At 31.1% G+C, this 25,765-nt stretch overlaps 3 protein-coding genes and 1 long non-coding RNA gene across 8 annotated transcripts; 2 read left to right on the top strand and 2 right to left on the bottom strand.

The window, feature by feature from the left end:
• The first annotated feature begins 788 nt into the window (after nucleotides 1-788).
• Nucleotides 789-10,435, top strand: LOC126841091 (uncharacterized). 2 transcript variants are annotated; one of them, XM_050577348.1, is made up of 8 exons: nucleotides 789-972; nucleotides 7,226-7,548; nucleotides 7,627-7,746; nucleotides 7,833-7,961; nucleotides 9,218-9,301; nucleotides 9,479-9,610; nucleotides 9,699-9,820; nucleotides 9,896-10,435. In XM_050577348.1, exons 2-8 carry the CDS (start codon nucleotides 7,234-7,236, stop codon nucleotides 10,020-10,022), a joined length of 1,029 nt encoding a protein of 342 aa, XP_050433305.1. In that variant the 5' UTR covers nucleotides 789-972; nucleotides 7,226-7,233; the 3' UTR covers nucleotides 10,023-10,435. The 2 variants fall into 2 exon arrangements, with proteins under 2 accessions (XP_050433305.1, XP_050433306.1); XM_050577349.1 differs by lacking the exon at nucleotides 9,218-9,301 and having other exon boundaries at nucleotides 790-972.
• LOC126840765 (uncharacterized) lies at nucleotides 6,789-11,686 on the bottom strand. The gene is made up of 3 exons (XM_050576705.1): nucleotides 11,524-11,686; nucleotides 11,305-11,397; nucleotides 6,789-6,926 (listed from the first exon to the last, which is right to left on the bottom strand). Exons 1-3 carry the CDS (start codon nucleotides 11,653-11,655, stop codon nucleotides 6,789-6,791), a joined length of 363 nt encoding a protein of 120 aa, XP_050432662.1. The 5' UTR covers nucleotides 11,656-11,686.
• A 1,125-nt stretch (nucleotides 11,687-12,811) lies between these two features.
• LOC126840529 (uncharacterized) lies at nucleotides 12,812-24,202 on the bottom strand. Of its 4 annotated transcripts, none has more exons than XM_050576345.1 (24): nucleotides 23,927-24,202; nucleotides 23,696-23,850; nucleotides 23,576-23,626; nucleotides 23,372-23,422; nucleotides 21,948-22,016; nucleotides 21,690-21,842; nucleotides 21,449-21,628; nucleotides 21,267-21,374; nucleotides 21,097-21,204; nucleotides 20,289-21,018; nucleotides 20,166-20,199; nucleotides 19,010-19,755; nucleotides 18,720-18,803; nucleotides 18,455-18,505; nucleotides 18,334-18,384; nucleotides 17,881-18,230; nucleotides 17,219-17,338; nucleotides 16,113-16,289; nucleotides 15,875-16,036; nucleotides 15,697-15,807; nucleotides 15,199-15,265; nucleotides 14,700-14,815; nucleotides 13,726-14,124; nucleotides 13,027-13,136 (listed from the first exon to the last, which is right to left on the bottom strand). In XM_050576345.1, the coding sequence occupies exons 2-23, from the start codon at nucleotides 23,834-23,836 to the stop codon at nucleotides 13,984-13,986; spliced, it is 3,801 nt and encodes a 1,266-aa protein (XP_050432302.1). In that variant the 5' UTR covers nucleotides 23,837-23,850; nucleotides 23,927-24,202; the 3' UTR covers nucleotides 13,027-13,136; nucleotides 13,726-13,983. The 4 variants fall into 4 exon arrangements, with proteins under 4 accessions (XP_050432305.1, XP_050432302.1, XP_050432303.1 ...); XM_050576346.1 differs by having other exon boundaries at nucleotides 21,097-21,201; XM_050576348.1 differs by lacking the exons at nucleotides 13,726-14,124; nucleotides 14,700-14,815; nucleotides 15,199-15,265 and having other exon boundaries at nucleotides 12,812-13,136.
• LOC126840530 (uncharacterized) lies at nucleotides 12,844-13,851 on the top strand. The gene is made up of 3 exons (XR_007686070.1): nucleotides 12,844-13,282; nucleotides 13,343-13,430; nucleotides 13,512-13,851. It is a non-coding gene; the product is annotated as an uncharacterized LOC126840530 (long non-coding RNA).
• Nucleotides 24,203-25,765: the final 1,563 nt, after the last annotated feature.

Here is a 25,765-nt window from a genome sequence, read left to right as displayed (position 1 = left end):
TTTTGACCTAAGAAAATAGTTTGACTTATGAATAACAGTCAATGGTATTTATTTACGAAAAGATATAACTGACAAAGCGTAGTTTCCCATTTCTTCATTACATTCATACCTACATCCGTTTAATTACATAACGTACTAGTGCATGGATTACACTATACATTTTAAACCATGAGTCATTTTGTACTTGACGGTATAATTTAATCTCTATTTTAAAATACAGCATTTGTAAAATTTGAACCCAGCTTAACGCCGATCACATGTTATTTTTTACTTGTTGAGTTATGTTAAGTACCTAACCTATTCCATTCGCATGAAAAAATTGTCAACATTTTTTTTTGTAAGATATTTACAATAGCAATCTGTATATTAAATGTATTATACACTCAAAAATTGATTTATATTCAGTTTTTTTTTTGTTTTATGAGTAAATAAAAGCGGAAAACGACCACTGACGATTATATTATAAAACATGGATTACGGATAACGTTAATATTGTTTGTACCTATACTATATTATAGTTTACCTACCACTACAATAATACGCCTGCATGTTTACTAAGGAATTTATGGATGTTTATTTATTTTCTTTCGTTTTCTGTATAACTACGATTTTCCCCCGAACGAAATCCGTGAAAATAAAATTCCGTTTCCGTCGGAGCGCGGTAGTGATGGCATTGGAAAGAAGAAATGGTAGTGGCCGAATATGTGGGTCACCCGCTGAGGCCGGAACAAGTTCAAGGAGGGATTCGTCAAGAGTGAGAGAACCGGTCGCGTTCCATGCAGGGGCCATTTACCTTGTGTCAGTTGTATCAGAAGACGTCGAAAAAGGAAGACGGATTTTGCTGAATTTGATTCCATTCATCTGTTGTGTTAGTTTTTTGATTTAGTAAAAAATTCATAATATTATAATATAGTTGTGACAGAACTGCAAGCATCATCTGAACAAAAGAACATTTCGGAGACTTTAACGCAGGTGAGACCAGAAACATTTAAACATGTCAAGTCAATTATAATATGTTATCGACTAGGTGTTTTGTCATTTAGTAGTTATTTAGAGGAAAAATAAAAGTTATATTATATATTAAAAAATAACATTACAAGTAAATGATTTATTTTGTAATCCATACAAATGCATAATTAACACAGATAATAATATGATAAATTCATAACTTTCGTTGGCCAGCACTTAGTATGTTACACTATTTCCAATATTGAAGCATGTAAACACGGTATAATAATAATTAATATAAGTTATGATAATTTAACAGAATCAAAGTATTTTTTAAAGGCTTAAAAACAAAATTAAGTTGTCGTGTATAAATGCTAGTCCTACAGTCGGTATATGATGTATACATACTATATACCTATAGGCTATAAGATATTTGAACGCAATGAGATTTAATTTGTCAATTGCATTGTATAACGCGGTACACAAATCAATCGGCGTTTAAAATTTAAAATTAGCTAAACATATTTTTTATTCGAGTGGGTTAAATTTTAAAGACATTTTTAAGCGACGGAATATTCTATGTGATTACTGTTACCTCATTTGCATATTATGTGTACATAGTTATTTAGTAAAACAAAAACAAACAACCGATCATTGCCGTCTGTTCGGGGATTCATTCATTGTGGCTGTCGCGTAGGTACATGCCCACCCGAGTGATGATGAGGTCGACGCGAGATGATTTCACCTCACTTTCTCCCAACAACTATGTGTCATAGGCATAAATATTGGTTCCAATTACAAAGTGAAATTTGTATGAGAACGAAAAAAAAACCCAGTCTTCCCAGCCTTTTTCATACGTTGTGACTTGTAGTCGCATGCATTGGACGATACGCGGGCAAGCCGTGCCCCGACGACAGTCATTATAATAATAACAGATTGTAAATAAGTAAGTGCTTCTCATGTATGTATAAGATATTATCGTAAATGATAATCGAGGAAATGTAACGCACGATTTTGTCCTAGTTGATGACACGAAAAGCGCATTCGGGACATAACGAACATCTACAAGGTGTCCTACTACAAGGTACGGTCATTGGCCATTGTGTTCTATTGACCAAATCAAAATTTAATACTTCAGTTTTTTTTCTAAATTCTACATCAAAATTTCCCTACGTTATGTTTTTTTTTTATGTCACAAAATCAAATAAAATAATTCCTTTTACAATCAAGAGCCACGTGTCGATAACACGTTATGAATATTTATTATTCTATAATGTATGAACGTTTAAAAGTTTAGGACGACCAGCGAGGTTCAATGTACTACTAATTTTATCCGAGCAAACTCGCATTTCTTATTCACTCGTCTCAAAGTATATTTTTATGCTCTAAACTCGAAAGTACATTTTATTTTAAAAAACTGGTTTTCATCCGGTCTCGCGATTTTTATATGATTTTGCAAACAAACTGTCAAAATTATACTACGTACGGATTTACATAGTGTAACGGTGACGTTAAAAAAATAAAAAAATAAAAATTCAGAATCTCCGTATAAATTGCAAACAAGGTCGACAGGGTGTCACTTGGGACACCCTATACATATAGATGCTGCAGAACTGTGTAGACAAAACAAAATTTTTTTAAAAAAAACAATGCGACGGAAAAGTCTTTTACTAGTATTATAATATGCTTATAGTATACTATATTATTCAAATGAAAGTAACCTACCGCGTCGGCAGTTGGACAATGTGGGTTACTTGGTTATTGTTGCGTGTGCGTGACACTGACTCTATGGCGGCGGCGACGTGGTCAAGGTTAGGCGTGGGCCACTTTTGGTCAGCACTTCTTCCGGAACTTCACAGTACAATTCTTTTGATAATAACAATCGAGTAGGTAATGCAGCTATTTTCTAGGTTACCGACGGAGTCCAGTTTGGACGTGTAACGATTGTAATTATTATTGTTTTGGTCATAATAATATAACTACCGCGTTTTAAGTTTTCACGCACATTCATTTTAATCCACGGCCCGTTTAGTGTTTTTTTTCTCAACATTCTACAAAGAAAAAACACCTATCGCTCCTAGGAGAGACTAAATATACCTCTACAACCTACCCAGTATTATTGTTAGCATATTTAGTTATAAATTAAATATGACTCGTAGTACAGTTTAACAGTAAAATATAAAATATGTAATATTGCCATTAGTGACCATTGATCATATATATTTGGGTATGTAAAATATAATGAAAGAGAAGAAATTATTTTATTAACTAAAATACGAGTATAATTTTACCTACTTTTTCATATTAGAAATTTACTATTTTCGTTTCTAATAATGAATTGATAGAAAGAATAAAACGTATGCGCGTCTTTATAAATCATGCAAGTCAAAAAAATTGTATGTTTTAAACTAAAACTTATCAAAAATGTAGAAATCATTAATGACTCTTGTTAAACCAATGTAGCCTTAATATATATACAACTTTTAAACAATCGATAATTTGGTTATTGTTGCGGAAATGAGATTTTTGAGGGTGACGTGTGGAACAAAATGAGAATAAGAGAAGCTTATAATAAGTAGATGAGAGAGAATAGATATCCAGGTAGTTTGGACAAATTATGAAGAGAGCTGAGAGAGTGAGCAATTTAGTAACGGATGCAATGGAAATTAATGTAATAAGAAGTCCAAAAAAGTGATGGCTGGATGTAATAAGAGTGATGTAAGAATAATCAATGTGCGTGTGGAAGATGGGACGGACGTTTTGAAAGACGGTTGAGGACTAGAGTGGCCGAATATTTGGGGAAATTAGAAAAAGATAGCATCGATAGTTCCTTTTTTTTTAGATGTCTTTAATATTCGTCGACTTTCAAAACAATGATTATAACATTATGTACAACGTTGTAAACCACAAAATTGGTTTCATTATTCATTGTTCTAATCTTATGGTCAATTCGATATATTTATTGTTTTTTTTTTTTTTAGGGCAAGACCTGAAAACCCCTTTAGGTGTTACTGATAATTTACATGTAAATTAGAAAGCGATAAAATATAATAATATATAAAAATGTCTAACAGTCAACCACTGAGAACAATATTATCCTCAAATCTTAATTAAAATGATTCATATAGAGTTCATATAACACTATTTAATGTACTATAAGTATTGAATTAATGATTTTCTTATGGTCTATTAAATACACGTATAAAGCGTTTCAGCCAGTCGTTCATTTCGAGTGCGTAATATTAGCTGTAAATTCTTAATTAAATCTAAAGTTAAATTCAATGAAATTATAAAATAGTGCATAAATTAAAATTTTATAAAAGTAATGACTGAATAATCGATATTTTAAGTAATTGTTTGAATAATAGTGCAAATATAAAATTGATCGAGAGAGTTTTTGGAACGGTACTGCGTGTGAACACTCTGATTTAGCATACAGGGAATCAAAAATATAATAATAATTGTCCACCGAACTGGGTTAACGTAATGAGTTATTCTCTGAACACCTAAAGTACAAATAATTGATTTTTTCAAAACTGTGTTAATTAAAATTTTGTTTTTTATACTGCTTGATATAGGTATAGGATCATTTGGGAAAATCCATTGTTTAGAGAGAATTAAATTTTTACCGTCGGCGCACGAATAATAGCTAGTCATTATTCGTTCCATTATCACGAAATTAATCCATAGAAAACAAGATTTTATTCACAACAATCTGCATGACACACATTAGTGTAGGTAGGCCTAGTAAGAATTGATCTCTCTGCTCTCATCCGTCGCGTGCCGCGTTAAAACGAAAAAAAAACCCCTTTAGAGATCTACAACCGATACATTTGTATGCATATAATGTGTAAGATGCGATTTTGCTTTTTAAAACAATTGATTTCACACGTTTTTACTTTTTAGATTGAGCATTGACCGCACTTACACACGTTATTATTTACTTTCTACATAAGCACGTGACGCGTCTAGCGAAGGTAATGCGATACAAGACAATGCAATTAAACGCATGTATGATCAATAATAAGTGTATTATCGGATGAGTTTTTTTTTAACCAAAACGTTTCACGGTCTAGTGCGAATACCGCGGCAAAAGAATTTCATTTATACCCACTCGATTTGCGATCCGACCAAGAGGAATGCGCAATATAATCTATACTTCTATTCGGGTTTGCCATTACAGCCAATGTTAGCAATAAGACATAATAATATGATATGGGTACCGCGAATAGGTAGAATTTTGGTGAATTACACGGCATTCTTCGTCCAAATAAATATATCATTCCCCGTTCACTGACAGTATGAGTCCGACACAACAGGTACCTGGATCGGCGACCCAACAACAATTAGGTACACTCATTGTGTGCGTTTTGACAGAAAAACATGTTAAGTCGATTAAAAAAAATAAACCAATTGCCATGAGCAGACCCAAACCGTAAACAATCCTTTAGGAGCCTTAATACTCGTAGTTAGTCATCGTAGTAATATGGGCAATTAAACAAAGGGCACTCCTCGAATATTGCAATCGTTAACCCGAGAAAATGTCAAGCGCGCAGAGCTGCCAATAGAAAATTAAAAAAAAAAAAAGAACTTACACCGTAATCGAATTAATATAGTTTCTAAAAATTTCTAAAGTCAACCGCGGTCGGATAGTGTAACAATAATAATGATAATAATAAACCTAATTTAATTCTGTATTCGATGCATCGCGTAAACATTTTAAGAGCCCTCTCCTTTCTCTAATTGTAAAGGTTTTTTCCCGTTACTTTCACATTTTTTTTTCTCTTAACGTGACCCAACGCTTAACGTAAAAAAAAAAATACAATAAGTATTATCAGATTAGTATTAAAAAAATTGTCTAACAGTCGCTTTACAACCGCAGCAGACCGCGTACCGAGAAAACTCACAATTATTATTGTCGGTAAAAAGAGTGTTAATTTTTTAAAAAATGATTTTTTTTTCGCTATAACGGGTGATCCGAGAGGACACGTGATAATATTTATTAACGATTAATATTGCTACTACGTAACCGATACAACGGTATGATCGCAGGGTCATTGACGCGGCCGCTATAATATCATGTATTATATTATTATATTAGCAAAACGCATACCTATACAGGATACATGAAACTCAAGGTTTTCGACCTCTTAGCAAATTGTCCGATGACAAAACGCGTTGACAAGTGTGTGTATCATAGAAAGCTGCACGTCGTATGTATAAATTGCGTTTACCTACACATCAACAACCGGTTTGCGGCCATCGTTGCAGATAATAATAATATACTTACTATGTTTGTACGAAAATAAATCGGCGTGAAATTTTGAATAACGGCTCTCTACAACCGCATTTACGGTAATAATTATTATTATTTCCTTGGCTATATTGATACAGGTATATAGTACACTTGTACAGACCGTATAGACTGTGCCGCAGTAGTTAGTACCTACAGAACCTACCCAGCAGGTTTCCATATCAAAATTATATTGTAAAATTTAGCACTAATTTGCCACCACCATAATATATACTGATAATACTAAAATGCAAGTCACAATTCTATAGTACATTTCGCGACCAACATCGTTGATTTTTGTACCCCGAAAATACTGTCCTACAAGTTAAATCCTACCAAATTTTTTTGCACTCGCAAACGGTCACCTTAAAGACTACTCTCGTGGTATAGTGTCTCTAGAATATTGACAACGCTAATTATTAAACTAAATAATGAGCATTACTGCATTTATTAACAAAATAAATTATTACCATCTCGTTGTTTAACTAATAATAATAATTGTAATGCAAATCTTATACTATTTTTGGCCATGAAATGTGAACAGTAGTTACTGAATTGATTCCGTTGTTGCAAAATCATACGTGTAAAGTCCATTAGCGCTTTCTTCTTCTGAGTATGCCTCGTTGTCGACGCGTTCTATTTTTAGTTGTTTGTTCGTTTTTGATAAACTCGCGATTTTTGACGACTAATAAATTGAAAAATTAGATATTATTTTTTTCAAATGCCTCAAGGTTCTGAAGACTACTATACGAATTTATCAATTATAATATCCTGGTGGAGGAGTTACGACAGTAGTGAATTTACCGAGAGATGTGTACCTATAGTCTTAAAACTATTGGTGGCTAAATGAACTTATAATTGTGTTACTCGTTTGTGAATTTATGAAAATTTCCCCCCTTGGTCGATTTCACACTGGCTGTACATCATACCGTTCATAAGCACCACGAATACTCATATTGCTGTTGTTTTCGGTATTTTTCGCAGATTGAATTATGAGCAACAGACAGGCCATAGGATGGGCCTTCCTGTGCCTGATGGGAACTACAATTGTGGCACCCGTGTTCACCTACCCAAGTACCTCAGCTCAACAACCGCAAGAACACCGCTCAGCCCAACCACAGCAGCACTACGAATCGCAGCACCCCGTGTACCAACCACAACACTATCCAGTCTACCAGCCAGAACAGGACGCTAGGAAATTCGTCGAAAAACCCAATGCTAGCAAAAAAGTCGCCGCCACCACCACCGGAGGAGGTGTGGTCGAAGACCGCAACGACTTGGACGACGTGCAGACGAATTCCATCTCGGTAAGGCTCTTACTTAGCACTGCAACTTGTATAACTTGTGTATCGGTTTTGTTAACGATATCCGTATTTCGATTACAGCAAGAGACGGCCGGTGGCTTTTCGTGGAGCAGCGTTTTGGGAATGATCATGCAAATGTTGTTCAACCCGGCCACCGCCCCAACAGGTCCCAGCAAATCTGATGTTATAGATGGCGAACAAGTAAGTACACACACACCTTTCGGTTACCTGACATTTACACAGTCGAGAAGACGGGTTTTTTTTAATTTAGACGCCACCATTTTCAGGGTATTCCTCCGGCCTCCCCGTGGGCTAATTTGTTTTCCGTAGGTCTGAAAATACTGACCGCATTTTTGGGTGGCGGCAACATGGCGGGAGATGGAATCGATAAAGTAGACAACTCTTCACCGATGCAGGTAATATACGAAAAGTTAAAACCCGTGTACAATAATGTATATGTATATAATAATAAGTAAAAAAAAAACTACGAAGCGCCGAGGACGATCCAATCTTATTTTTCATTATTATGATTTATACCTTTTACAATGACGCAGCGTTTATATACCTATCTATACACAATATTAATGATGACGACGAAAAAAATATAAATCGTACAATTTTCAATTTGGATCGTTCTCCTTTTAAAATGTATCCTATATAAAATATGTGGACCGGGGATTTTTGCAAACGTTCAAATCACTGTTTAATACTTCTATTATCTGTCACTTATTATTAATTGTTGTAATTACATATATTTGAGCTTTATTAGCATATAATAGAGAAAGCGTAGAGCTTTTATGATAATACGAAATATTAAGTGTACAAATCATATACTGTTGCTTATTTACTCGGACTTATATACTACATGATATGGTATAAATTTAAGTTCTAAAACGATAGAACTTTATCTGGCTAAAATACGCGACTCTCACTGAGTGCACTTAAAACATTAGAAAACCCATCTTTAATCACCCCTCACCTCATCTCCTCACTACATGTGGTATGAAAACCAACAAATGTTGAAAGTGCTATTATCAAAACTGGGGCTGCTAATCACATTTAAGGTTCCTCCAAATTGCGATTATGAATCTGACAGAACTCCGGTGGTTCGTGATTTTGGTTGATTTACATCTAATTTCGGTAAATTCCATTTGAATACTCTTGAGAGCTCTCGATTTGGATGGTTCGGGTTTAACACTTCTAGTAGAGTGAATTTGAATTTAAATTTAAGTTTTCCAGGACTCTAATAAAAGTTTCGTTGCAGTATATGTACTATTAGGATGCGCACTTACATAATATATCATTAGATTTCCAAAAAACACAGTATAGTATATGGTTTTTCCACGGAACATTTATAAAATAAAATAAAATAATTGTTTTTTCCACGTCCACACGCTTTTAGTAAGGTAAATTGATTATGTATACTTATTTTTGCTTGTCTTTTTTAATGTAGATTCGTTTTTCTTCTAAGTATATATTTTAATTGGATTGTAATGCTAATGTACATAATACTGTTAGTTCCACTTGAAATCTATTAGAATCTACCGACACACTAGACTAATGTAGTTTTCCCCGGTCCTTAGGATCAAACACTTGTTGATGCTTTTGTTTTTCTATATTATACAAGTAATATTCTATTTAATATATTGGTATATGGTGGCACGGTACGTAGGGTGTATTGGCGGCGGTCTTATCTACAGTACTCGGCAGCAAGGATCCCGATCAAGTGGCCACCATGGCCAAGCAAGCTGGAGAGGTAAGACACCCACACTCGCTTAAGCTACTATCCTTTCAAATATATTATATATGGCTACACATAAGTTCTTAAGTAGATAATCGCTCGACGTCGTACAATAACACCGCACACGAGTTTCAATTCGTTTGTCGAACATTAATATTAATTAACGCACGTTTTGGTCGATGCTTTTTACAGTTCATCAATATCGTCGTGAACCTCTTGGATGCCCTCAAGACCTCTTTCAGCCACAGATCTCTGCACGCCAGATCTATGGGCAAGAAGGATACCGTGTCCGACGCAGCCGTAGCTAGCATTTCTATTTTCAAAGTAAGGCGGTCGTGTTTTTTTTTTTTTTTTTGTAAGCCGAGGTCGTTTATAACACTGTTTTTTTTTCTCCTTGTGTTTGTCTCTACAGGGTTACGTCAAAACCATGAACACCGCCGACGACGTGTGCGCACAAAAGTTCGTGTGCGAAGCCAACAAGGAATGTGCGGGCGAAACTACAAGCTCTAGTGCCATATACTGCCAACTCGGAACGTGAGTTCGCGTTAAGCCAAAGTTCTCAAGAAAAACTGTAGTTAAAAAAAAAAAATTATTTTCGTTAAATTCCAGATACGCTACCAGCTTTTTGCTGCAGAGAGCGGGCACCGCACCTTTCGAAGTGTACTACGACGCCGGAAGACGAGGACGATCGGGCGACGACTGCCGTCAACTGTATTTGGCCTGTAATGAAGTCTAATAAAACCGAGTTCGGAAATTTTCAAAGAACACGACCCGCGACTATACATTTCCCACAAGTTCTTGTTATAGTTTCTTCATAGTACAACTACCGAACAACGTCCTTTCCACGCCAATCCGATCAGAAGAAACCGCGATCTCGTTTCCCCTCCCGATTTTGACTATTTATATACTATACGAATCCGGACATCAGGCTTGACGGTTTTTTCTTTAGGATTTAAACATTTATTTATTTATTTTTTAATTCCGTAACGTTTTACTAAGTAATAGTATAATATATATATACATATATATTATTTTATATATTTAATATATTCCTATTGTTCGAATGACAATGCATTTTGTATCATAGTAGTCTGATTTATTATTTTATGTATATTATTAAAAAAATTATTTATACCTTATTTATTTTAATTTATTGTTTTTTTTTTTTAAATAAATTATTTTATAGGGAATACTTTATAATTAAAATGGTTGTATTAATTGATTTTTAATCCTTTAATATATAACGGTTTTAAAAAAGACACCTAGTCATATAGGCGTGCCCAAAACTTTTTCTCGGCACGTGATCATAATATATTAAATATTAATTAGAGTGGTTTACCTCCTTCGTAGATTTATATCTATACAAACACATTCTTATGAAAGCCTTTAAAATTAATTTTAACTAAAGAGGATTTTTGGTGAGGGGGAGTAATGCTGACAACACTCCCTTGGTCAGATTATCACTATTTTTAGTTATTTTATATATTAACCCAACTTTAACTTTATCTCAGAATTGGTTTTTCAATAATTCAAGAAATAAAGTAGATATTTACTGTATACAAAAAATGTCTAAATTATCATTATAATTTAATTTTACAAATAGACGTAAATTTGTACACAATATTATAATATTATGTGTATAATTTATTATTAATTCTTTGTGAAAAGTGTCAATTGAAATCAACTGAACGTCCGTTAAAAAAATAACTGCATTGTACTCAATAGGTTACATTAGTAAAAACTTAAAAAAAATCTTTTCAAAAATGACTCCAGAATTGTTTTACTTTATGATGTATACAAAATATATTTTAACATGACATATGTCATATTTATTGTATCAATAAATAATAAATAGCCCCAATTAAATGATAGGTTCAATAGAGAATGGTAACAAATAACTTTTGTGAAATTCTATTTACCTATTTGTATTTATCCAATAAATTTAATTACTGGCCCAGACCCCAGTAACGGTTTACCAGAGACAATTATAATTTGAGCAACCTAGCTAATATTTTTACCTGACGGCGAACAGAAAAATTTGAATTTTCATCGTCTAGTAGGGCCAAAAGTGTACTTTTAACATATTCGTGAGCATCAGTCGAATTGGTCACCTGCAATCATAATTTAAGATTATGATTTTTGTTTATTCAAAACAAGACGCCTATTTAAAAAAAATACGCGCCTTAATTATTTTTTAGTCTGTTAAACAATTAAAATGTGTAATTAATCAAAAAAACCTGCAAAGCGTTGAAGTACTGTTGTCTAAATGACGGATTCAAACTTGACCGGACAATTTCCGTAATCGAAGAAGCTATAATCTCACAAAATTCCTTATCAGTTTTATTCTCTTCTGATGTATACTCAGGCATTTTTTTTTTATAAATAATTATTTGTTGAAAAATGTTTTGTACCATAATACTGCGACAATTTACTTCTTACTAACACGCGAATATTTTTAGGGGAAACATAGGTATTACATTAAACGCTGAAATTTCAAGGAACAATTTACTTCAAACTACTAACACGGTTATGGTATATTTATTGGATCTTGCTTCTAAACATTGGTTCAACACCTTGTTTGGGGACCATGTTAATAAATTTTCTTATATTTTCAAAACAGTTTTTGTTTGGAAATAAACTTTTCAACGTTTTAAAATTGCGTTATTCTCTTATATAATCTAATAACTATGTAACTGAAGTTACATTCAATTATATTTTATCCGTGGTCAACATAACCGAAGTAAAACCACAGAACATGTTATGTGGTAAAATAAGTACCTACTCAAATTAATTTATTTTATAAAGATAGTATGTATGTATAACAATTCCCTCACGCTGTTATTTTGTGAATAAAATTGATAATATTGTTATTAAGTGGATAATTAATATACTAACTTGGTATATATTTTAACTTTTAAGTACGAAGCAGAACGAACTAAGATAATAAGGTATCTTAGACCTTAGTTGTGATTTAGGCCATAGAAACTGCATAGTAAAACATGGTCAGTCTGCGCTCACATCTTTCGTTTTTCTACCATTATGATATGTTGAACCATATTTGAGTAATTCATTATACTTAATGGAATTGAGTATAATAATAACTTTTTGTGTATAAAAATGAATATTAAATTTTTTTAAAAAAACGCCTTTAAAAGTCACTCAGTCATTAGTCCGTTGCGAAAGACTAGTTGAAAAATATATAGGTAAACACATTCATGACAATATTTTAACAACAATAAAATCCCTTAATATTTTTTTAAAAGTATAATATTTGAAATTTTAAAAAAAATGTATTGAATTTTGTAAATATTTCAATTTTTTTGTATAGAAAACCTAATAAGTGTCATTATTTCTTTAATTCTTTATACCGTTTAATAAATACAACTTTACCGCTGATAAAAATACTAACAATAACGATTAATAAGTAAGTATTTTTATTTGTACTTCATACAAAATAAAACACGTAAAAATAAAAACAAAATGTTATGATATTAAATATTTTTTAAATAATTTATATCATCAAATTTTTTAAAATAAATAGATACAATAAAAACACTTTTAGAAATAAACTATACAATTATGAATTAGGTCATTAAATTATACTATTATTAATAATAACAGTAAAATATTTAATTATCGTAAGTATGTACATAATACATATATACTAGAACACATTTAAATTGCATAGGCGGTGTCGCTGTCACGGTTCGTCTAATATACAAATTGTTGTGCACAACCATTGAAATTGTCCTTAAACTAGGTCTGCTTCAAGTGGTTTTACACAGATTTTGTTCACCCACCGTCTTGAGATGAAGTCACTTGGGCCCAAATAACGTTCAATGACTTTTCTCTGAAACAAACAAAAAAGTTCTGTTAAATATCAAGTTTTCCGCATTCATCAATCATGTCGACTAATATCATTAACATAAATAAAGGTTTTCACAATACTAATAATTATGACCAATCTCTTTTAATAAGTCGCACATTTCAAACTAGGTAAGAGTACATTAATTATGCACTTTTACATCGGCATTTTGTAAAATATATTTTTTTTAGGAAACAAAATCGTAGCATGGGGCGTTCTGGATCCACATCATCGGCATTAGCGTTAATCGCATTTTTATTTTTCTTGAATATGTTGCAGGTAATATACAAAAGTGTAAAATATCGAGATTTATGCCATGAATGCTACTTACTTACACAAATTACAATTTTTTATACACAGAGATCATTGGATGATAATAAACCGAAAATGCCAATTGTTATGACACGTACAACCACACCACAAACATTACCGCGCAATGAAAAACCAGAAACTGAAAACTCACGTTCAGCGACTACTAATGGTGGAGTTCTCATTTCAAAATTGGATAACAATAACAATAAATATAGTGAAACTTGAAAATATGGTAAAGTAAACGATTCCATAAAATGCTTACCAAATAAATATTAACAGCATATTAAATTTAGCTCATTGTTCAGTGTCTTCATTTTACTAAAATTTTATTACATTTAATTTTAAATGCAACATCTTACATGCTTATAAAATTATATTATATATTAATCTGTACAATCATTATACATTTGGTATGAAATAAAATTTAAAATAAAATAATAATAAGGTATAACATACGCTAAAAATAATAAAAAATACAAATATTAAAGAATTGAGAATTTTAAAACAACTAAGACTATGGTCAGATGTATTTTGTTTGGGTTAGCTTGCTTTCCCCTTGATCTTGACCTAACATACGATTCCAATCTGTTTGACCAACGACAAAACCTATCGCACGCATTTTTTCTTGTTGACGTTGTTCTTCAATATCAGCCCATCGAACCTAAAAAAAAAACGGACAGTGAGTTAACACTGTTACATTAACAAAATTGTTTTTAATGTAATATAGTTAATTAAAAACAGAAATAGTTTATGAAAATAACATTATTTTATTTAGTAAAAACTTTTAATTTTTTTTTTCTGCTAATGTATCACTAACATTAAATTATTAAAATATATATTGATTTAATAATATACTAAGTTTTGGTGCGTATAACGAGCATTCTTTTTTGAGCAAACTTAGTAAACTTCAACACCTGCAACGTATAATTTAGTAAATATTATTTCCTAACAAGAAAAAAAAATAGAAGTGTAATTAAAATCGCTAATACTTATGCTACTATTTTTTAAATCAATTTTTTCTTATTTGATTGGAATACAACATTCTATGATAATCTCGATTTTCAGTAAATGTAACTCAATTAAAAATTATTTTATGTTATTTAAATTAAAATATATTTTAAATAATGTTTATCAAATGGATTTTAAAATTAAGCAAAATGAATTCTGTCGTCTTAAAGTGAAAAAAAATATTAACAAGCAGATTTAATTCATAATGTTTATTAATTGTAACTTTACCCTTTTCTTGCCGTCTTTAGGCTCTTGTTCAGTAATGCTGTAATCAGTTTCAGGAATCTGTAACCATTCCTTAATAGAGTTTTCTGGTTTTTTCTTGCACAATCCATCTAATCTGTCTGTAATTAATATATTTTGTTGTTAAACGAATAAGCAAATGATTTTTAATAAGTAAGTGTTCTCAGAAAACAAAATATAAAGTAATAATACTACATTTTACAACAATTTTTTTAAATTTTATTTACAAAGAGCATATTTACCACATTATTAAATAAATAATTTTCTCTCTTATTTAGATTTAAGTGAAATTATAATTAACAAAGTTTAACTAAATCACCAATTTTTTTTGTCTCATAAAGCAATAAGATAAATATTTATTTAGAAAAAGATTAGCTAATATAAGAATATCCCTTAATGTATTATACAATTTAAAAATAATCTTGATAAAATTTGTTTATGTATATTAAATGTTGATAATAATATATTTATAAATAAAACATACTCATCTTTTCTTCTTGTGGTATATTATCAACCCATTTGCACGATAATAACTTCATGACGTCTACATCCTGTTGGAACATTAGTATTCAAAAAATAGTACAGTTGATTTTTTTTTATCTTGACACTTTTTGTCTTTACAAGACGCTAAGTTACTCAAATTGTTCAATACTGTTCTATACAACTATATATTAACACAAATCATAATTATTTTGAAAATAACCATACTAATATTTATAACACTGATTAAACTCAAGTGTAATAACTGGTAACAGAAAAGTGACAACCTTCACTTTGTTGGCGTGGAAGGACTTGCGAAAAAGGACGCTATATGATTATTTTTAACAACTAGGATGTTTTGGTCATTAAAAATTCATATTTTTCACAATCTATCTACTCAAAATTGAGTAAATATTATAATTTTGGAAAGACATGTTGTATGTAAATGTACTAAATAAAATTTTGTTAAAGTATAGGTACACAAGTTAATGAGTGAAGTTACCTCTTCTTCAAAATCTCCATCATTAGTAGATTGTACATTTTCAGTATTTTCAATTCCATCTTCATTTTTTTCTAAATCCATTTCTACATCTGATACAATTTCCATTTCAACCTTAAAATAATAATGATCAGTAGTAACATAAATTAGCTTTAAATAATGAAATTTTATGTTTAAATACTTCATTATTTGGATGCAGTAAAGATTGAATATTTAACAAAATTTGATCATGAGGCGTTTTAACCCAAGAGTTTGCTATATTGATAATTTCTTGAGATGTTCTGTTGTGGATATTATTTTTAATACAAGAATCAACATCAGATTCCAGTTCTACAACATATGGCTGTAATTCAAACAAAAAATTAGTCTCTAATAGGCAAAGATAAAAAAAACACACATTAAAAGCAATTCAAACTTACTGTAAACCCTTTGGTTTTAGCTATATCTAATATGTCTTTATAATATGTAACTTTATTATTAATAGCATCTAAAATATAAAATGAAAAATAATTTTCCATGACTTTCTTTTTAAATGCCTTTATAAATGATGTTCGATATAAACTTTCATTGGCCGAGTCGTGTTCGTACTCCATAACCTAAAATATTAAACAGAAATAACCTATATTATTTCATTAAATAACTTTTTTCAATTTTAATATGATAAATAAGAAGTTTGGGTTAGTTATTAAAAAGTAATAAATTATAAAAAAGTGATAATTGCTTGTTACAATACAAACATTGTTTTACAATACATACTTTTGTTTTACTTAATTTAAAATGTAATAAAATTACTCAATTAAATCTCACTACGGAAATCCTTACTTTTTGTACACAAATGAAGGGCACAGGGGAAAAACGGTAGTTGTCACATTATGAAATTTTTTCAATTTATACTATTATTTTTTTTTTATTTATGTCAATAGATTGTTTAAATAAATACATTTTTTATTAGAATAGCATTTAATGTAATTTTTTTTGTTCTTATGTAAGAGGGAGAGGAATTCACGAACTTTGTTTTTGCTATACTCTAAAATTTTCATAATGTGACTACTACCGTTTTTACCCTGTGCCCTTCAAATGATTTTAGGAAAAATATAAGTATCTAAAAAAATATTATTAATATGAATTTATTAATACTTATGATATTAAAATATATGGAAATATATTTTTAAGCAATAACATTTATAGTTTATAAAACATGAATAACAACAAATTTAAAACAGTGTTCCGTCTGAATAAAAAGTACAACTAATTTTACAATGTTCTAAAAGTAGTTGACTCATATTTTGTGAGATTACTCTTTGAAAGTAATTTCAATATGTTATAATAACTTATTTCAAATTAAGTAACCCTGATGTCACTTAAAATGTAGGTAAATGTGTAACAGTAATAAGCGATTTTCCTCACATTAATTAATATCCAATACAGTAAATAATCATACAACATTACATAAAACTAGAAACCTTGGAGACATTATTTTTTAAAAAAAAAACGTTAAAATCAATTTTATATAGTATTTACTTACCTTTTTTTCTATTTTTTTATTGGTTTCTGGATCGATTTCGATTTTGGTTACTTCGGTCATAAAATAGTCGTCTAAAGAAAGTATCCTTGGGGCTTGGCCACCCATTGCTAGCTCTTTTTCCTAATAAATATAAATATATTATTGGACACTTAATTGATTTTAATGTAACTTTAATTAATGGTGTATTCGTAAGTTATATAGCAATGTTATCCACTAACCACTTTTCTACTTAGATGTGTACTCCAACAATGCTGATAGAGCACATCATTTTCATTATGTGTACACTAGGGTGGTCCTTATTTGGTTTTTTTTTTGAAATTCCACATTGGATAGCTATCAATCGGCTTCAAATGTTGAAAAAAAATGTCTCCAATTTTTTTATATTTAATTTCATTAGTCTCCCCGTTTACACATACAATGTATACTGTCACTCAGCAACAGTCAGCGCTGTATACATATATTTGACATGCAAACAGGGAGATTAACAAAAATGAAATAAAAATCTTAAAAAGTTAGAGAAATATTTGGAGCCAAATGACGGCCATTTAACGCCATGTCACATTAAAGGACCACCCTAATGTACACACATACATAGAAAATGGGAGTACACACAGCATATATTGTTACAATTATACCGCTGCTTTTAATAGTTCCAAAACTACCTTAATTAACTTGGCGACGTGGGACTTTCCGGAACCCGGTAAACCTCTAAGAATTATTACTATTTTTTCCGGTCTGTTTGCACGTCCGGGTGGACACAGAAGAGTTTCAATAGGTAACATGTGTCGATTAAAATGCCGCGCCACAGGTTCCACTTTCGGTTTTGGCATTTTTGGTGGAGACGGTGGTGAGATAATTTTAATAGGAATTTCTACAGGCTGTGGTTTTTCTTCTTTCTCTTCAATGTTTTTAATAGGCATTACGGTAACTGTCTTATCTTTTACAACATCATTTATTAAACTCTTTATTTTGTTATCGAGTGTGGTAAGATTTGTTTCACTTGACTTTATATCTAAAAATAATCAATTTTACAACCATTGTAAGAAGAAGTGTATTTAAATAACACAATGAAATTAGAAAAAGTAATATTTAAATAAAGTGAATGGTAAACATACCGTGTAACGTGTCTATAATTTTATCAGTGCTAGTATTTTCATTAATAGTACCTGAAAATAATATATATATTATGAAAACAGTCATTTTGTAGATAAATATTAATTTAAAAGAGTGAGTTACATTCTTTTTCATTTAGATCTCTAGTATTGGTATTATTTCTTCTGCTAAAACCTAGAATACAAAATTATAATTTTTTTAACATAAAATAATATTTTATAATATAATACATAATACATCAATGTCTCATTTCACCAAGCCTAGTTATGTTTTTAACCAACATATTTTTTTTATAGAATATTAATGTGTTAGCTAATAATGCTTAAATAAACATAGTGAAACTGGAAGTTAATGTATTTTTTAAAAATAAACTGACTACGAAACAAACCTCTATCTTGCCAAGGTAATAGGCGTTTTCCTCCGTGGTTATAGTCAACAATTTTTACAGGAACTATTGTTTCTTTTGATAATCCTATAAACATAAAAACCTGGTAAGTAGGTAACTAACAGATTTTTCCTTGTCAACATCTCAATCTGAAATCATAGCTGAAAGCCGAAAGATACTGGCGAAGAGAAGCCGAATCTAAAGTTAAGTCAATTTATTCCCCTGACATTTAAAAACTTTAATTGACCCAAAATTTAAAGTACAAGTTTTAAAAAATAATCATTTTGTATTACCTGGAATGACTTTTAAAGCAGACAAATGGCGATAATCAAATAGTTTTACTGGATCAATTGGAGGAATATCTTCAATCGACGGCTTCTTGACTTCTAAAGTAACAGGCGGACAATCATCAATAATTGGTAGTGGTACACTAATATCTTTTTTGAAATCATCATTCCACTTATTGTTCGATTTAGACATGTAATTATTTCCAAAACGCCCTCCTCTTGCCGATCCATAATTTCCTCTGGAGGGCGGTCCAAAATTTCCTCTATTCGGTATGATATTATTTTTATTTCTGTCAAAATCATTTATATATTCTTCATCAATATTTCTCGACTGTGTTCTTCCTCCCTTTTGATAGCCATCATCGACATTTCTTAAATTCCCTTGAGGTCTATTGTAATAATCATAATCGTCGTTTCTTGGCAATTGCCTCCCATAGGAAGGAATTTTATCGTTATTTTGATGGTTCCATTGTGACTGAGGCTTTGAATAATCTGTATCGGGATTCTTCATCATTTGCGAGTTAAACGATTGATTAAATTGTTTTACATAGTCTTCTTGATTGTTTTCCTTACTCTCGGGTCCTCTAGGATAACGATCATCATTGTATTTATTATTTCCTTGCTGATTATTTAAATATTGGTCTTCGTTATACAAATCTTCGTACGGTTCTGAACTAAACTTCTTATGGGCTTCCATGTACTCATCTTCCGGATTATCTTCTTCATCAGCAATATTCCAGTCACTTTCGAATCTTGGAATAAAATAATTAAACATCATATATATATTTTTTATAAGTTGTATCGAGTACCAAGCAAATTAACAGTTGAAGCATTTAAGAGTCAATTGCTACATTGTGCTCAAAGTTGAAGTCATAATGTATTACGCTGTATGTACACACTTCACACTTTTCTATGTATATGTTTACGCATAACAGAAATTGTGTATTATCACCACGAGTAAAATTGTTTGTTAATTTTAGCACACATTGTACACTGTGTGATTGTGTAGCATACAACGTTCTAATCTTACAAAATTGTGCACAATTATTTAAATGCTTCAATTGTTTTTTTGAGATGCACAATTAACTAGATATTTATAAGGTGCATACATGCAACACCTCTAATTAATACATAAATACATCAAACAATTTTAAGTACATACCTGTTAGGTGCCACGTCCGTTTTTCCTGGTTTTTCTAAAACAATAACATATAACAACCGTAACAGAATAATTTCAATCGAAATGTTATGTATAAAAAAAATGAGTCAAATTTATTAATCTCACCTAATAAGGGTTTGGTCACATTTAAACTCATTAATGAAGGTGGTTTCGGAAGAGCTGTATTCATCGATGCCAACGATGTTTGGTTTTTATAAGGGTATGATATGTTATTTAACCTATCCGAGGGTCGATTGAAATTGCTATTAACTGATTGATTGTAGTCTTCAAAGTTATTAGGCGGTCGATTATACGATGTATTAAATCCATCGACATTTCTATTATATGCTTGGCTATCAGGAATTGCATTAAATGGATTACCATAAATTTCAGTGGTTTTTGTAAAAGATACTTCCTGTTGTCTCCTTGCATTGGATGTGTTATAAGAGTTACTGTAATTTTCACTAGAGGATTTACTGTCTAAGATTCGGCGATAATCAACATCATCTTTTGTGTCAAACATTTGATGATTATTAATGTCCGGTGGTTTCTGATTATAAAATGGTTGAGAATTATTATAATTAGACCAATAAGGAGAATTGGGGTAATTGGAGTTCATGGTTTGGCCATTGTTGTTAAGAGGCAACTTAACAGGCTCTGAAATCATCGTTGGCAGGTTATTAGTTTTAGGGAAATTAAACGGCTTATCATCCGGTGTTTGTATAGGTCCTTTTTGGTTAGGAATAAGTTTTGACACATTTTGAATCATTTGAGATCCGTTTTCATTATTTCCAACGAGATCCAAACCGGGTATTTGATTTTCTGATGACAGCGGTAACGAAGATGACATATTTGGCTACAAAAGTATTAAAAAATACATACATATTGAAACTGTACAAATAAAATGCAGTTTTAAAAATGTGTAATTTAGTACCAGTCGATGTGAAATATTCAATGAATTATTAGAAGGAACAGAATTTAACATCATTTGATTATAGAACAATCTTTGTTTTTGATTTTCTTCAATTTGAGCTGCCTCCTTCTGTATTAAAAGAACATTACCAGAAATGTAAGAAAAAAAATGGCATTTAAACAATATCTTACTTTTTTTTCTGCTAATTTTGCTTCTCTTCTTTTTTTTAGTAAATCACATTTTTGTTTCATTCCATCACGAATACCCAACCATTTGTTTTCATATTTTTCATATTGCACCTTAACATATAAATAACAGATTTGATTAAAACAAATACAATAAATGTTATGAAATAAAACAATAGTGAATTTACTTTATCAGGATGGTTTTTATTCTGTTCTTTCCATTTAAGAAAATCTCCTTCCCACTTTATAAATTTTTCTTCAAATGTTTCGATGTCAACGTTTAATTCATTTTCTTTTTTGTTAAGGGATGTGTCCATTTTAATTTTTTTTTCACCAATTTGCAGTTCAGGTTCCATGCTACGTTTCATCTAGATGTCAAAATTAACAGACCTTACATTTTAAATACTAATATTCAATCAATACAAATACCTGCAATGGATCGCAATGTGGTTGCATAGCCGTGTTCTTTTGGTCAAAATATGGTTGTTGCAACGACATAGGTGGCTGAGGAGGTTGTAATGGCTGACTCTGTGGCATTGGAGGAGGCGGAGGTTGTCCCATAGTAGTTGACATTTGTACGTTCTAAACAACAATAATCATAATTCAGCAATATATTTATACTTGGACTATTTCAAGTTTTATAAAAAAAATTATATTCTAGCATGTAGTTAATAAAATTGTATATACCTGTTGATGCCATTGTTGTTGAAAGTGTTGGTGCCATAATTCCCAATTCCATTCAGGCCATTTAATTATCTATTTGATTTAAAAAAAAATTAAAACAGCGTCATTTACCAATTTATTTACTAATAAAATATATCTACAAGTTTTTCAATCTTAATAATTGTATTCTATATACTAATATAACTTTGAGCTTTGATATGACACCTTACTGATGAAAGTACAGTTAACCCTCATTAATATATTGACGCTTGCTACAAAAAGTAATACGTTACATTTGCTCTTCGGAAAAATAGTATGTTTGTCGTAGCCACAATAAAATCTGGTTTATCTGCGATTGTTACGTTAAAAACAATAATTATTAAGTTTCACTTTTTCCTACATAATATAGTATGCTTAGTCAATCAAAACCACTACTGAACTGAACGTAAGACTTTTCTTAGAAAAGAATGAAACGTTGTACTAGTTTTTGCTGTAATTTACGTGGAGTCCTATGTGAGCAAATTCAATGCAAACTCGGTGCGGCACAACACGGAGCGAAAATTTGAGCGATCTTGCCCTACATGCACAGCGTCTTCGGCGACCACCAACCAGTCATAATCAGCCGTTAATTTTTTGTTTACATTGAAAGTGACCTTTTGTGCACAAATCACAGGAAAATATGAAACCGTTTTGATCGCGTTCGTTTCACGCCACAACGTGCCGACTACCATTCGCATACATTCGGTCACGTAAGACTCTTCCAAGATAGACAAATATTTGATATTTTCGCATCGCGTTACACCGCACCACGTACGCATTGAGTTTGCTCACGTAAGATAAATATACTACTTTATAGAGAGGAAAAAATGAAGGTATAAATCTACTTAACCAAATACCTTTATTTTTTTGATTCGATAGTATTTTAAGATCGGGCGTTATACTAATAACAAGAGTTACTGCTGTCGCCCCAGCGATATGCCTCGCCTTTCGGGGTCCTTTTTTTATGCTCAGAACTACTTAAATTTAAACCTGTAACCTCCTCTTAGACTGTAGCCTGCAAAATTTAGGATATTTTTAGTTTAGCGGAGCGAAGCGACGGCGCCCAGCAAGCATAGCGAGTGAATGCCGTACGCACCATGAGGGGCCAATGAAGTACCCAGCGGCCGGGGGTAAACGTGTGGTGCCAGGCGCATGCGTATGACGATATCGGCAAACTTTAAAAGTCTGTAACTTCTAAACTAAGTGCGAGCAGCGCAAACAATTTACGTATTCGTAATCAGCGTAAAAAATACTATCGAATCAAAAATAAGGGTGTCCGGTAAAATAGATTTGTTCCAAAATGAAACTTACTACTTTCCGTAATGGCTGTCAATATGCGAGCCGTTACTACTTGTCACAGTATGATGGGTTATTTATAATATCAATAACATAACAATAGTTTTACTTACAGTTGGACCAATTGCATTTGGCAAAGTATTCGATTGAAACTGCTGGGTCATCTAAAAATCAAAATTTAATTTGGTTATAAAAAATATTTAAATGGTAAAGCTAGGGTGCAATGGTAAATCACTTTTTTAGCGTGTAGACAAGACTGGATTTAGAAAAAAATTAGGCGATCGATAAATTGAATACTCATGTCATGTAATACTTACAACTGCTGCTGGGTTTAATGATGGCCTAGTCAAACTATTTTGCTGGTTCATCTGGAATATTACATTTTATTAGCATATTACTTTGATGAAATAAAAAAAAAAAATCATAAATTTTCTCACCGGAAAACTTTGCATTGCATTAGACGTTGGATAGAATGGAAACGAGTGTGTATTGTTTTCATAATTGCTGGAGCTTGGATTGTTTAGAGCTAAGGGTGGTGGCAGTGGTGGTGTTGAAGTGGCCCATTGATTTGGATACATCGTTGAGCAGTGAGCTAGTATAAAAATTACAAAACTAGTACACCGATGAAATATTATGTAGTAGTTATTAGCGTAAGTTACTTTACTCACATATTATTTATTAAAACTAGCAGTACTTTAAAGATAGGTACTTGATAAGGTACCTAGGTGTTTTTAAATCAGAAAAGAATCAACTCATAAAACAATTATTTGTTGACTTCAATATTAACGATAGGCCGTCCGTAAAGGAATCCTACAATAAGTAATCTCTAATCCCATAAGTCACATCGTTTTTATAGTAAATTAAGTAATAAATAATAACATAAACCGAAAATCAACGGTGTGTAACTTTTTAATACGCCGATCAACACTATAATCTATATTATTATTATGGTGAACAGAAACTACAGTACAGTTTGTATACACACACGAATAAACCATGAAAAATAAACACAGGTGCGTTACTAAATATTGTTATCAGCTATCATTACATGGCCGCTGTTCGACTCCGATAAGAATACACGGCACCCTTACAAGAGTCTGCAGCCATTTTGCGGCGGACATATTTGCTAGCATACCTATCTTTTTTATGTCATGGAAAAGACGATCAGGCATCAGCTCGATAAAATATTTTCTACCCAAAACCTGGACCCGGGTCTAGCTCAGTTTACCATTCGTCTTATCAGTAATCAGATTGTTGATAAGACGGTTAAACTTCAAAGAGATTTTAATATGTTTTCTAGGTATTAATAATTATTTATTTTTATTTTTACCTAAAGAGTAAAATCTGTGATTGAAATCGTAATTCTAATTAAGAATTTTTGTTTTCTGTTGTAAAAGTGACAAAAAAACATTAATAAGGAAATTTTTTTTTTTTAACCGTGTATTATTTTTGCACTGTCTAAAAGTTAGCTAGATAGTAGATATTTTACTGTTTACTTATACATTTGTGGTTTTAGCGTAACAAATCAATATTTTAGGTGCAATATATAGTTAGAGTGCCTAGTACGCTACATCGCCCATTTCTAAGGAGTAAACTATAGGCAATTTTTTCAAAATCTTAATTTAAAGATTAAATTGTGATGTGTAATTACTAGATCAGAAATTAGGACTCATTTTTTTGTTAGTTAATTTATTTTTCGGACTATCGCAGCATCCTTGACAGTGATTTAAAATAAAATCATCTAAACATTACTAACTACTAGAATGCGTTTTACTCGGTCCATAGTGATTTTAGAGCAAAAGCACCTATTATAAAATTTAAAGTCTGCAAAGAAAACAATATTTCGGAAACAATGTCATTCCGATTTTAAACATAATAACGTAAAAAAAATGTATAATTATTTTTCAAAAAAAGTGGCTTTAAATTTAATTAGGTTTATCAAAAATAGAATATTATGACATTGTCTTATAAAACATTGTCATGTTTTACATTTGTTATGGGTATTTTTGCTCTATAATCATCACGAAGCGAGTAAAACGATAGAAAATTGAGTGTAAAATTCAAATTTTTATAATTCTTTCTATATACTTATATATTTTTTTAAATGTTGTTTTCAAAAAACTTGTTTTTTCACACTCGCACAACATTTCTATTTAGACATCGGTTTATCAGTTTTCTGAATAACATTTTGAATACATTTTAAAAATATAAACGTAAAGTAAATTCTACATTTCTCGTACGGTCGAGCATAAATTTTAGAAATCATACAAATGCAGTAAGGCATTGTACTTGGATACGCTTTACGCTACATTTAACGTTCTGAATGGCTCGGATTTTTTTTCCCAAAAAATAAATACTGTTTCATAAAATTTATATTTATTTCACAACGTTACTGTACAGGAATGAGTACATTATTTACATACGGACCATTAAAACTACTAAGTAATGGTTTGTGATATCTGAAATGGTACGAAATATAACTCCCAGTATGATGCACGTCTTGCTGT

The sequence above is a fragment of the Adelges cooleyi genome, unplaced genomic scaffold (assembly GCF_023614345.1).
Source record: "Adelges cooleyi isolate 19-005CV unplaced genomic scaffold, UGA_ACOO_1.1 ACOO_flye_CR_arks_rails_tigmint_CR_PRNA_376, whole genome shotgun sequence".
NCBI lineage: Eukaryota > Metazoa > Arthropoda > Insecta > Hemiptera > Adelgidae > Adelges > Adelges cooleyi.
The sequence above is the reverse complement of the archived record's forward strand: the minus strand, read 5'-3'. Positions and strand labels throughout refer to the sequence as shown.

Excerpts from the sequence above, each read along its gene's own strand:
- LOC126841091 (XM_050577348.1), top strand. The coding sequence starts at position 7,234 with ATGAGCAACAGACAGGCCATAGGATGGGCCTTCCTGTGCCTGATGGGA. Across the intron at positions 9,611-9,698 it reads CTAGCATTTCTATTTTCAAA|GGTTACGTCAAAACCATGAA; the intron begins GTAAGGCGGTCG and ends TTGTCTCTACAG. Across the intron at positions 9,821-9,895 it reads ATATACTGCCAACTCGGAAC|ATACGCTACCAGCTTTTTGC; the intron begins GTGAGTTCGCGT and ends GTTAAATTCCAG.
- LOC126840765 (XM_050576705.1), bottom strand. The coding sequence starts at position 11,655 with ATGCCTGAGTATACATCAGAAGAGAATAAAACTGATAAGGAATTTTGT. Across the intron at positions 11,398-11,523 it reads AGTACTTCAACGCTTTGCAG|GTGACCAATTCGACTGATGC; the intron begins GTTTTTTTGATT and ends TTATGATTGCAG. Across the intron at positions 6,927-11,304 it reads ATTTTTCTGTTCGCCGTCAG|TCGTCAAAAATCGCGAGTTT; the intron begins GTAAAAATATTA and ends TCAATTTATTAG.
- LOC126840529 (XM_050576345.1), bottom strand. The coding sequence starts at position 23,836 with ATGTATCCAAATCAATGGGCCACTTCAACACCACCACTGCCACCACCC. Across the intron at positions 19,756-20,165 it reads ACGGACGTGGCACCTAACAG|ATTCGAAAGTGACTGGAATA; the intron begins GTATGTACTTAA and ends TTTTATTCCAAG. Across the intron at positions 18,385-18,454 it reads AGATCTAAATGAAAAAGAAT|GTACTATTAATGAAAATACT; the intron begins GTAACTCACTCT and ends TATTATTTTCAG.